Raw genomic sequence first — 12,994 nt, 5'->3', positions numbered from 1 at the left:
CACAGGATCACCAGAGCTTACCGTAGCAGTCAGAGACACGTTCACCTTTGCTCAGCTGGATGTGGAGTTCAACCGGCAGTAATCATTTTAAGCGTGCATCACCGGCTGGGGCATCGTTTAGATTACTAGCAACTAACATACAGGTCACAGGTAATTTGGAAGATTTACCAACACTTTTTGGATGGAATTATAAAAAGGTACCAGTATTTAATATCTCCTCTGATACCTCGCAGTTGAGATGCAGATCCAGAGACTATTCTCCAGCAGGACTGTGATGGCGGGCAGTGTCAGTTCTGATAGTACAAGCATTTAGTATCTGCTCTGATACACCTCACAGCAGAAATCCCAATACAGAGACGATTCTTCAGCAGGGACAGGATGGCGGTCAGTATTCGGTCAGAATCTGTGTAGGTCCAACTTAATTCATATATAAGGAGATCTATTTTATTAGGAGCAAACCCCTGAATATAACTATATACACACACAAGAACCACCTAGTTCTTTGCACTTCATGGTCAGCACATTTAACCACATTATCTCTCCTTGTGTGTTCCACCCATAGCACCATTTGAAATCTGTTTTGGGTTTTTTACACCAAGGAATGCACCATAATAGACCACAACCAACCCAAAGGGCAGGTAAGCATTCGCCATAAGGAAGACGTAACAACTGTTTAGGCCACATCTACACCGGTCAGTGTTTCTATAGAGACTTGTCAAAAAAGGTAGCATTGATGGTGATCATGATATGATGATGTATCACATGAACGCTCCATTGTTGACCAATTACAGTACAAAGCAATAAAACAAGGAAAAATCAATTTTTCTGAACCCATTTATTGCACAAACTGTACCAACATGTAGTTTATTTAGCACCTGTCAGCTACATAAAAGACAGATTCAAGATCATTCAAATCCCTCATGTGAACAAGAAAGCAAGAAAACGCCTACACAAGCTTTCTAGCAGAAGGCTGGATTTGTCCAGGATTAGAAAAACATGGCTAATACCTTTAAGAAAATGATCACCACACTTGTCCACAGGTAGCGTGTGATAGAACAGATAAACCAATCCAAAGAAGCAGAGACGCAATTAAAAGAACTCATTTTTCTAATACTTGACAAACCACTTAAAAAGGAATTCTCAAAATTTAAAGTGATCCTTCCTTCACCTCGAAAAAAAAACAAAACACCAAGTGCTGTGCTCCGCTTTCTCCGCCACATAGACAGTGAATGGAGTAGAGGGCAAGCATGCACACCAGCATTTCATTCAGTATGGAGCTCTGCAGAACACAGATCCATGGGGGATTCAGCAACCAAGTAGGTTAGACCTCATCCTATGTAGGTGACTTTCAATTCTGGAAATGAATGATAAGGACGGAGTCCTTATTGGGGTAAAATGTATATGCTACCACAGCGTGGTATAACAGCAGCCTAAAATGCAGCTCCTGTACAGCTTCAAAGTGGTGCTATGCAAAGAAAAAACCCACAGAACTATAATGGCCCCTTCAATGTGGCATTAGGAAGTCCCAGCAACACTTCTGGCATATCCCAGTGATATGTGAGTAGTTCCTAGTCATCCAGATAAGCCAAGAAGGGGCAAAACCTTACATGTAGAGATGCAAGATTCTTTAAGACAAATCTCTTTTGACACTTCACTGACAACTACGACCGCTCCTTAATCATGCATGCCCTAGCCACTAACCATTGCTTTGGCTTTTAGCAGTTTTCCCTTGCCTGTGCAGCCAGCTATACATGTACACATGTACACATGTACAATTACACACCTTTCACTTGCAGCATCCGTTGCCTATTGCACTGCAACAAATGCTGATCAGCTGCGAACTACAAGGCAGGATCTGATCTGCCATCTACAGAGCAATGTACATAACTAGCCAGAAAGAAAATAGCAAAGTAAGAACACGAGGTGAAGAGCAATGGAGAGCAAAGGCTACGGTACACAGACTTTCTGCTGGATAAGGCATCTCCAAGTGATGGCGGAGGTCAGCATTTCATCTGGAGGTAGGATGAAAGCAGCAATTCTGGAGGGCAGAACTCTCGGTTCCTGTTTACCACACGCATCTGACGTTTGCCTTCAAAGTTGGAACCTACATGGAAAATAAAGAAGGGAATTTAGCAAATGAAATGAAAATATAATTAGCTGAAGGGGTTTTCAAAGAAAAGGAAAAAAATAAAGTTTAAAATGGAAATTGTAATTATAAATAAATTCCATAATACTTTTTAACTTGCTCTCTAGCAAATCACTATTTTTTTTATCACTATAGAACTAAAATGGCCGCCACCTTGTTACTCTGACAGAAACCGGTCTTCGAATGTTAGGACAGGAGCCTGTAAGCATGTGCAGCAGAAGCTCCTCCCGACCCCTTCATGCGTAAAATGTACTATCAGTGGATATTCTGTCCTAATGGAGACCAGATTAAATCCAGGTCACCGTTCATGACATCTGAGGTGTTCAGAGGACGCCGCATAAAGGCGTGAAGCAATCACAGAATAGAAGGATCCAGCGCAACCGACTATGGATATTTTTATTCACAAAAGTGCTTGGAAGAGGACAAACATAGTCAGACCCACAGATTACACGACATGGAACATTGACGCGTTTCAGGTGACTATGCACTCTTAATCACACTTTGTCCTCTTCTGAGCACTTTTGTGAATAAAAATATCCATAGTGCGTTGAGCTAACCCTTAGATTCTGTTCCAGTACCGCAGATGCCAGTATTACAGTAAGAGACTTCTCACACCGGTGTCCTCAGTCTTTGTGATTTAATACTGGAGATACCAGTGATTAGGTAAGAAGAGGCTGCTCACACTGCTGTCCACCATGTCTATCTGATCTAATACTGGAGATGCCAAAGCCGATGACGTAAAGAGGTCACTCAGCCTACTGTCTACCCAGTCATTCTCAGTGACTATACACAGTATAACCATCTCCAGGTAACCACAGTGGAGTTTCCCACTGCACATACTCACTTGCACCTGTCCTACTACTCTAGGACAGGTTTCTGGAACAGGCAGGTTTCTACCAATCACTAACAAGATGGCTGTGTTGTGTATAAATATGTGATTCTTCAGAATGTGATTTAGTCCCTGCCTGATGAAGGGACCTGCGTAGTCACGAAAGCTTGCAATTTGTTACCATCTTTTCAGTTAGCCATTAAAAGGTATCAACCACTGAGGACTCTCAATTCTAAATATTTTAATAAGATGGCGGACATTTTAATTCTACAGCGATTACCACCTCCCGAGACACTAGACAAACTATTGAGATTTGTTAATTGAGAGCAATAAGAATTTATGTAAGACTAAAACAAAATGAGCATGTACACTGTAGTGAGTAAGTAGTAAACAACATAGGGTACTTCGTTAGCACTATTTGATCAAAAACGCGTAAAAGCCATCCCACTGTGACAGGTGTACCCAATCAGGATGGTTCCATCTAATATATTGAAAGGAATGGGTACACTTTGTTGCGATGGCTTTTAAGCTTTTTTTTTATCGAAACCGTGTTCACTAGGGTTGAGCGAAACAGATCGGACATTTTCAAAAGTGGTGGTGGTGGTGGTGGTGGAGGAGGTGGTGGAGGAGGAGGTGGAGGTGGAGGTGGAGGAGGTGGAGGTGGAGGAGGAGGAGGAGGAAGAGGAGGAGGAGGAGGAGGAGGAGGAGGAGGAGGAGGCTACAGGTTATAAGCTCATTTTTTCTAAGATTTTGTCTCTTAAATTGCCACAGTGTGAACGTTCTTCTATGTATTGCATGTAAACCAACTTCTGCTCCGGCTCATTTCGATGGTTTTGTGGTTTTGCTGAAGTTGAATCTCCTTCTCTTGAACTTAGCTGGGTGGCATATTTTGATGTATGCCTTGTCGTCTGTCAAAGGCTCTACTTTGATCAAAGCTGACGGTTAGGCAGCATGTTAATAGGATGTTTGAAGAGAATCTTTCAGTGTTATGACAAATGTGTTCTTCCTCACCTTCACTCATGGCTCAATATTTCACAAGATTGGTGAAGAAAGAACCACCCCTCACCCCTGCAAGGTAAACAGGATTTTGCAAAATACTCATGAGGGGTCTGTGCTATGCGTTAGGGCTGTCAAACTCAATTTCACAGAGGGCCATATCAGCATTATGGTTGCCATCAAAAAGCTTGCTTTCAATTATAAGGGCTCATGCAGAAGTAAGTGCAACATGGTATGAATATGGACTGCAATGCATGAACTGGCTAGGGGCTATGAAAGCAGTCTCTGGATAGTAGTGCGAAGAGTGCTGTCCCAGAAACCAAATGTCCAAGATGGACTGCTCCCTATAAATCAAAGATGGAACCTGCTGTCTTTGCCATGTTTTAGTACTTGGCAGAGGGGTCAGCAAAAGCACTCACTTGTAATGCAAAGAAAGCAAGTAGACAATTGCAATCCAGAATGAGAAAAAGTTTCCGTCTGAATAGACCTTTAATCAGTTCAAGAGAATTGTCCTCATCAATAACAAGGGTGATAGCAGCTGACCCCCTAGATGGAACAATAGACTATAAAGATACAGGATTGCTCTGGAAGAGTCGTTCTAGTTCAGAGATAGCACTGTGAAGAAGTGTTTGCGGTTTCCAATAAATCACTTTTTTCTTGCATCACAAGTGAGTGCCAATATTGTATGCAATCTGTTTCTAGAGAAAATACATTGAAGGTTAAAATGGGCACATTTGTCCATCCTTTCAATGGCTGCCAGAATTTCTTGAACAATTGGCCTAGTACTGTTCAACAGTGCCACTGAACCCTGGAGAACCTATTAGGCACTGCTCAGTTATTAGCTTACTGGAAAATTTCTTAATGAACGTTAATGAACGTCACCGATCTGTAATATAGGAAATCAGGGGTCTGAGCTTGCCAACTTCACGTGTGGTTGAGAGGGAGCATGCGACATGCTAGGCTTCCACAGAAGCCGGAAGTGCTTCCTTTATAAACTATACCCACTAGTATAGCACTGCTAGGCATATCATACTGATATCATTATAGTGGTCACTCTCAGTGACAGGTTCTGCAGTGTTAAGGGTCAGTATTTTATGGAATACATTTGTGACAAATCTAGAAATAAAGATATAGCACTAAGTGGTTTTACGCTTTCAGGTGGATACACTGGATCACCTCAGTGCTTACTTCTGCGTGCTTGAAAAAATATGTTTGAGTCCCCACGGCTGTTAGACAGCTGCAACACATGCAGGGATTGCCCATGCATTTGTTGCAGCTGTCGAACAGCCGCAGGGACTGAAACGCATTTTATGAGCACGCCGAAGTAACCCTGTTGGCACACGAGCATGTTCAGAAAACTCCTTATCCCAACACACTCACTCATCACTACTCATGGTGCATTTGTGTTTAGTAAGGGTCCAGCAGCCTGTATTCTTTCAGTTCCATAACATATTGTAAGAAAATCAATCATGTGACTGCACTGCAACAGGCGTATAGACTGTAACCACTACTGAGGACATTACAATCGAGGATTGCAGTTCTACAATGCACATAAACATAGAGTTCTTACTGGCAGAAGCAAGATCCATGTACTGACACACCGCATGCAGCAGAAGGCGATGGTAACTAGGAAAGAAACACACAGGACACAGGCTGAAGTATAACCACAAATAATTCAGCTTAAAGTAGCACGCCCATCAACGTTTTTATCCTCTCAATATATTGCAATCATCATATTCTAGCACTGTATACTTACAATTGCTCATTTTTTCCCCCTCTATCCAGCAAATTCTTCTGTTTTCCATTAAATCTAAAACATTGCATGATTAAAAAACGGACTAGCTGAATAATTCTAAGCTTTATGTAGAAACAGGAGGCCAATTATCTCTGTATGAATCATGAGTTACTGCAAAAGTCACTTGCCGGGGAAGGAGGGAGCAGCTGGGTCAGGAGTTGGAGAGAGGAATGATAAATACAGGGAAAAGAAACTTCCTAATTCTACATAGAATAGAGAAGAATTAGCTGGGTAGAAAGGCAAAATAAGCAATTGTAAGCACACAGCGCTGTATAATATGATGGCTGAAATATATTAAGAGGCTAAAAAATTAAGAGGATCATTCCTCAAATTTTTCATGTTAACCTGTACATGCAATGTAATTGTGTATGCAGAGCAGAAGAGAACTTTTTGATTTTACCTCACTGTTGCGGATATGGGCAAAGAATTTGTTCAGTAATGAGGTACTTTTTGTTAAGTCCCTACTGGAGGAGGGGCAGTGCAGCCAAGTCACATTATACCACAACTCTGCAATGGAGAGGCAAAAGAAAAAAAATATGTATTCCGCTTTGCAGCGACCATTATATTCTGTGTCAGGATTAACAGGAAAAATTTGGGGAAAAGTCTTCTTTAAACCATTACAAAATGCTTGTTACTTGAAAAGGACAATGAAAGAACATTAAATATTCTACTGCTTTCTACCAAGCTATGTAAAACATACTATTTTTATGATCTTCAAAAATTATACAAGTGTATTCTCAGCAGTTTTCACATGGATTAAAAGGGATTGTCTGGTCTTAAACAGCAGGTGTGCGGTCACTATGCCTGATGCTTGTGAATCCTCACATCACGCGCACGGTGTGGTATGAGGATTCGCTGGCATTGGTGGTCATGTGACAGCAAGTATGCATACTCTTGGCTACATCACGACTAGATGGGTGCAGCCTCACTCAATGCAAGCATATTGCGCAAGCCCAGAAACAGTCTAGTCGGAATGTGGCCTTGAGTTTGCATACGACAGCCACTCCATGTGACGGGACAGCCGCTCCTGGCAAACACCACCAGAGAATAATCAAAGCACGCAATGTGAGGATTCACAAGTCTGCAGTCAGAGAGTGGTGTATTTAGAGAGGGTCAATGTTATATGTAGATTAAGTGGGTTATCCGGCCTTAAACTACAAGTCTGTAGTCACAAATTGGAACCATAGAAAATTACTAGTACAAGAGCTCTCATTCTGGATTTACAATACTGGTTGCTGCTAAACCAACAGTGTTAAAACTGAAGGACCTCTTATAAGGGGTTCTTGGTTTTAGTCCACTCCTTGCATGGTCTATTAGATTATCGTTATATGGTATAGTGGGGGGAAAGAAGCCATGGAAGATCATAAGTCTAATTACAGGGAATGCACTGAAAGATACCAGTGAATGCAGGACAGTAAAGAAGGAGCTGGGAAAACTCATTTTGCTTCATTCTGCCACTCAACTGATGATATGGACCCATAGCATTCAGTCAGCATGTACAAAATAAATTACTGTAGTATACATCATTTCCAACAAGCAGATGACTGGAAGGCTCAAAAGCAGGTGGAGAGGGAGGTGGACCCGAGTGTCCCAAAGCCACCAATCCACCTACATTTGACCTATGTTAGCAAATAGGAAGAGTTTTCAATAAATACAGCTGGGAAAAAATAAGCATTTGATACACTTCTGATTTTGCAAGTTTTCCCACCTACAAAGAATGGAGAGGTCTGTAATTTTTATCACAGGTACTCTTCACCTGTGAGACACAATCTAAAAATAAGAACCAGAAAATCCCATTGTATGATTTTTACATTAGTAATTTGCATCTTATTGCATGAAATAAGTATTTGATACAATAGAAAAACAGAACTGAATGTTTGGTACAGAAACCTTTGTTTGCAATTACAGAGGTCAGACGTTTCCTGTAGTTCTTGACCAAGTTTGCACACACTGCAGAAGGGATTTTGGCCCACTCTTCCATACAGATTTTTTTCCAGATCTTTCAGTTTTCAGGGCTGTCACTGGGCAACACGGAGTTTCAGCTCCCTCCAAAGATTTTCTATTGGTTCAGGTCTGGAGGCCACTCCAGGACCTTGAAATGCTTCTTTCGGAGCCACTCCTTAGCTGCCCTGGCTGTGTGTTTTGGGTCATTGTCATGCTGTAAGACCCAGCCACGACCCATCTTCGATGCACTTACTGAGGGTAGGAGGTTGTTGGCCAAAATCTCACAATATATGACCCCATTCATCCTGTCCCCTTTGCAGAAAAGCACCCCCTAAGCATGATGTTTCCCCCACCATGCTTCACGGTTGGGATGTGTTCTTGTGGTTTTACTCATCCTTCCTCCAAATACGGTGAGTGGAGTTGATACCAAAAGTCATATTTTAGTCTCCCCTGACCACAAGATCTTCTCCCATGCCTCCCCTGGATTATCCAAATGGTCAATGGCGAACTTCAAATGGGCCTGGACATGTGCTGGCATGAGCAGGGGATCCTTGCATGCCCTACAGGATTTTAATCCATGATGGCGTAGTGTGTTCCTAACGGTAATGTTTTAGACTGTTTCTTCAATTTTCTAATAATTGCGGCAACAGTTGTTGCCTTCTCTTCAAGCTGCTTGCCTATTGTCCTGTACCCATCCCAGCGTGGTGCAGGTCTACAATTTTGTCCCTGGTGTCCTTAGACAGCTCTTTGGTCTTGGCCATAGTGGAGAGGCTGGAGTGTGATTGATTTAGTGTGTGGACAGGTGTCTTATATCGGTAACAAGTGCAATTAATACAGGTAATTAATGCAGAGTAGGAGGGCTTCTTAAAGAAAAACTAATAGGTCTGTGAGAGCCAGAATTCTTGCTGCTTGGTAGGTGATCAAAAATGAATTTGCAATATATTGCATGAAATAAGTAAAGTAAAAATCATGCAATGTGATTTTCTGTTTTTTTCTTCTTGGATTCTCACAGTTGAAGTGAACCTACAATAAAACTTCTATCTATCTATATCCACATCTATCTATATATCTGTCACACTCAACAGGGGTAATTTTTGTTTATGTGCTAAATTGCCATTTATCCATTAATGCAGCAGAACAGACAAGGAAAAGCTGAGGGCACAGCCAGTACCTGTTTTCCATCATAGCAATATACACAGATTCTGGGCTGACAGAGAAAAATGAGAGCATCTCCTCTTCCAAAACCTCCAGAGTGCCCTGTTTAGAGACAAAACATGTATTCAAAATTATCTTACAAAACCACCAGCAGCAGAAATCTAAGAGTATATCTGACATCTGCATGAACAGTGAGGGTATGTGCACACGACCGGATTTCTTGCAGAAATTTCCTGAAGAAAACCGGAAATGTTCTGCAAGAAATCCGCATTTTTTTTTTTGCGTTTTTTTAGCATTCTGCAAGCGTAATTAGCTTGCAGAATGCTAAAGTTTTCCAAGCGATCTGTAGCATCGCTTGGAAAACTGACTGACAGGTTGGTCACACTTGTCAAACATAGCGTTTGACAAGTGTGACCAACTTTTTACTATAGATGCTGCTTTTGCAGCATCTATAGTAAAAGATAGAATGTTTAAAAATAATAAAAAAAATAAAAAAAATGCTTATACTCACCCGCAGACAGCTGATGATCTCACCGGCGTCCGTTCCGTATAGCTGGTGTGTGCGCGCAGGACCTTCCATGACGTCGGGAAGTAAGCAGATCAATGCACTTCCAGGTGTGCGGAATCCCCTGCAATTCCGCATTTTAATGAACATGTTGCTTTTTTTCCGCGATGCGATTTTTTCGCGGAAAAAAAGGCTACATTTGCACAAAAAATGCGGAATACACTGAAAATAATGGGAGGCATATGTAAGCGTTTTTTTCGCGTTTTTATAGCGAAAAAACGCGAAAAAAACGCGAAAAAAACTGAACGTGTGCACATGGCCTGACTGTTACTACATGGAAGAAAGCAGTCAAGTCTTTAATAGCAAGATCTGATTAATAGGAGATATCATTGTCACGTCAAATTCTGCCAAAGGCAGAATTAACAAAAAAAGAAAAAACAAACAAACACACCACAAACTTTAGTTTCAGCTTGGAGGCAGCTGGCATAATGTTTTTACTTCCCCTTGTAGAATAATTTTATTTTTCTAGTGCAAACATATTCCGCAGTACTTTACATTACAGAGCTGGCTGTCAGTCAGTCCCAGGGACGCGATTACAGCAGCTGCTCTCTATACACAGAGCAGTGACAAACAGTGCCAACACCGCGCCTATGAGGCCGAACGCTGCCAGGAGGCAATAAAGTCACATTTTCTCCCAGCAGCGGCGATCTCAGTGACGGCACCACACTGTCAGAACACCATTAACCTGCACATTCACCCCATATCTGGTGACTGACAGCATGATTTTACATGACTGGTTCCCTTTAAGTAATATATTTTGACCTGCAGATCTTGGACTTACTTTGGCTCTGCTCGAGTCAGGCTTTTAGACAATTTTTATTAAAAATATATTACCGCTTGATGCAGAATTGCATAAAGATGGCCATTGGTTGTAAAGGTGTCTAATAAATGTAAAACCCTACCCCGAAGCACATTTTCGCAAACATCTTAAACTTTCCCTTGCCACAAAAAAAAAAAACAAAACGAAAAAGTTAAAGGGGTTGTCCACTACTAATATAACCCCTTCTTGATCTAAAGGTTTGGTGCTGGTAAAAATAAAAACACCTATACTCCCTTCCTGTTCCAGCGGTGTCAGCCCTCTCGTTCCCACGCTCACGTGCGGCAATAACATGCGAGCTCTGTGCCCCAAACAATGCTGGCATCACTGTCCCCGCCTTCGGACAAAAATCGATCATCAAGAGCAAGTCAGAGCAGCCACAGCCTTGGTTTATTGCGGATGTTCAATATGTCTGAAGACGGGATAGTAAAGCTGGTGCCAATTGGGCGCAGGGCCCACCCGTCTTAACAGTGGCACCGGGAGACGAGAATAGGCGTTTTTTATTTCATCGACACCAAACATTCAGATCGAGAAGGGGTTGTGCTAGTAATGTGTAACTTCTTAACATTAACCAAGAATTAAAGGGGTTGCCTGGTCTTAAGCTACAAGTCATGTAACCACAAGTATGCGATATTAATACTCCAAAATTAGGTAAGGCCGTTTCTGGCCTCGCCCCGTACACTTGCACTGAGCAAGGCAGCACCCATCTAGTTGGTCTGGAGCTTGCATATTTGCGGTTACATGACTGCCCACTCCCGACGCCTGAGCATGATCACAGAACGCCATGTGAGGATTCACAAGTCTGACTGTAGACTTGCTGCTTAGGACAGGACAACCCCTTTAAAGTTTATAGTGTCTCTTAATTTTAACCCATTTGCCGCCAACACAATTTTCACACAAGAAAAAGAAAAACGGAACAATTCTTAACCATTGGTACATGACGTCTTTTCAAGGTGAAGCGTAGTCTCCGGTTTATACGCTGATAACACTCTTCAGGGGTATAAGCAGGATGCTCTAAAATGCAGAACAAAGGCATTAATGGAGCACATTTGCATAAAATTAAGTGAGCGCAATTGTAATAGTGTTATAGTGCACAACAGGCAGGAAACATATGGAAATAGCACTGCAACGTTCTGCTTTATGTAGCAGGTCTGAGTACCTCAACGGTGAATGTCCTTTTCTCACTCCATTTTTACAAAGTGACTTTCATAGCCCAAATAGCTCTAAACTAGCCTTCAATTAACTTTAAAGAGGATAGCTTACAAATATTGATCATCCATCTTTAGAGAGGCGAGAAATGTATTATCAGGGTCTGATTGTGTGAACAGAGAACGGAGGGGTGGTGTGCATGCATGACGACCTGTCGCTTTACTTCCAGCGCGTAGAGCGGTAGTGTATGTATCAGCACCACTAAGAGTGGTGGCCATTGGATGCGTCCTGCTGAGTTTCAGGTAGCATATAGCATAAACAAGCTCCTCTGGCTTCTCCCTATCTGGGAGATTCTCCCCCCCTTGCTGTTTCAGAGAAAATATCCCCTGAAAATGAGCACCACATTTGAGATTATCACATGCGTTCTGTATTGTGGAGGTCTGTCTAGACCAGTGCTCCCCAACTCCAGTCCTCAAGAGCCACCAACAGGTCATGTTTTCAGGATTTCCTTAGGATTGCACAGGTGATAATTCCATCACCTGCTCAAGCATTAATTCCATCGCCTATGCAGTAGTAAGGAAATTCTGAAAACATGACCTGTTGTGGGGTCTTGAGGACTGGAGTTGAGAAACACTGGTCTAAACTTCCTATTGACCATGATTCAGGAAGCATATTATGGCTGACAGCTCCCATTGAAAATGGAATCCATCACCATTTTCATGCTTCCTAATCAAAAGCAGTATAAAGTTGGGACAAAGACTGTGATTCCAGCAGTATGGCACATTGCCCCCCATCCCAAAGAAAACAAAAATAAAAAAAATAAACAAACAGCACAGTTGTAGCTCTGGTAGTCCCCTCAATGATGTGCTTTTACTGCCTAATCCCTCCCACAATATTGATTGAAAGCTTTCTACCTATAATGTGCAGAATAAACAGAGCCGCTTATCAATGGTGGAGAACGAGAATATCTAAGACTAAATGACAGGAGCTGATCACTGAAAGGACTACATGCTGCAACAGATCAACAAGAGAGCTGGTGCTGCACTCGCCTCTCCCAACAGCTTCTATCATTATAGATACAGGACAGCTTCAGAGGGTGGTGGTGCAAGAAACTGTAGCAAGTAACTGCAGAGCTGCCCCCAGATGACATCTTGTTCCAGGGGAAGGGGGCACGGTGATAGAAATTCCTCTCAAATGAAATTAAAGCAAGTGAGGTTTAAAAACACAACATTTAGGTATTAGCAGGATAGGGAGAAGGAGTAGGGTATTTTATAATAAAGAAAATTACAAAGGTGCTTAGGGTATAAAAATATTTAGAAAGAACATTTTAGGTACTGGACCAACCCTTTAACCCCTCGCACAGCGGCCCATTTTCGTTTTTTGCGTTTCTGTTTTTCGCTTCCCTGAGCCATAACTTTTATTTTTCCATCAATATGGCCATGTGAGGGCTTGTTTTTTTGCAGGACAAGTTGTACTTTTGAACGACTCCATTGGTTTTACCATATCATGTACTCAAAAACGGGAAAAAAATTCCAAGTGCAGTGAAATTGCAAAAAAAGTGCAATTCCACAACATTTTTTGGGGCTTTTTTTTTTTGT

General features: G+C 41.9%; 1 protein-coding gene across 1 annotated transcript in view; it reads right to left on the bottom strand.

Annotated features, from left to right (window-relative positions):
- Positions 1-816: 816 nt before the first annotated feature.
- The window catches only part of R3HDM4 (R3H domain containing 4), a 64,232-nt gene continuing 52,054 nt past the window's right edge, over positions 817-12,994 (bottom strand). The window contains exons 5-8 of the mRNA XM_077271562.1: positions 11,176-11,261; positions 8,882-8,967; positions 5,542-5,597; positions 817-2,104 (exon numbers count right to left, since the gene is read on the bottom strand). Coding sequence (XP_077127677.1) covers positions 2,001-2,104; positions 5,542-5,597; positions 8,882-8,967; positions 11,176-11,261 — 332 coding nt within the window. The 3' untranslated portion in view covers positions 817-2,000. The remainder of the gene's footprint in view (positions 2,105-5,541; positions 5,598-8,881; positions 8,968-11,175; positions 11,262-12,994) is intronic.

The sequence above is a fragment of the Ranitomeya variabilis genome, chromosome 1 (assembly GCF_051348905.1).
Source record: "Ranitomeya variabilis isolate aRanVar5 chromosome 1, aRanVar5.hap1, whole genome shotgun sequence".
NCBI lineage: Eukaryota > Metazoa > Chordata > Amphibia > Anura > Dendrobatidae > Ranitomeya > Ranitomeya variabilis.
Note: the sequence above shows the minus strand (reverse complement) of the source record. Positions and strands in the feature narration are given on the sequence as shown.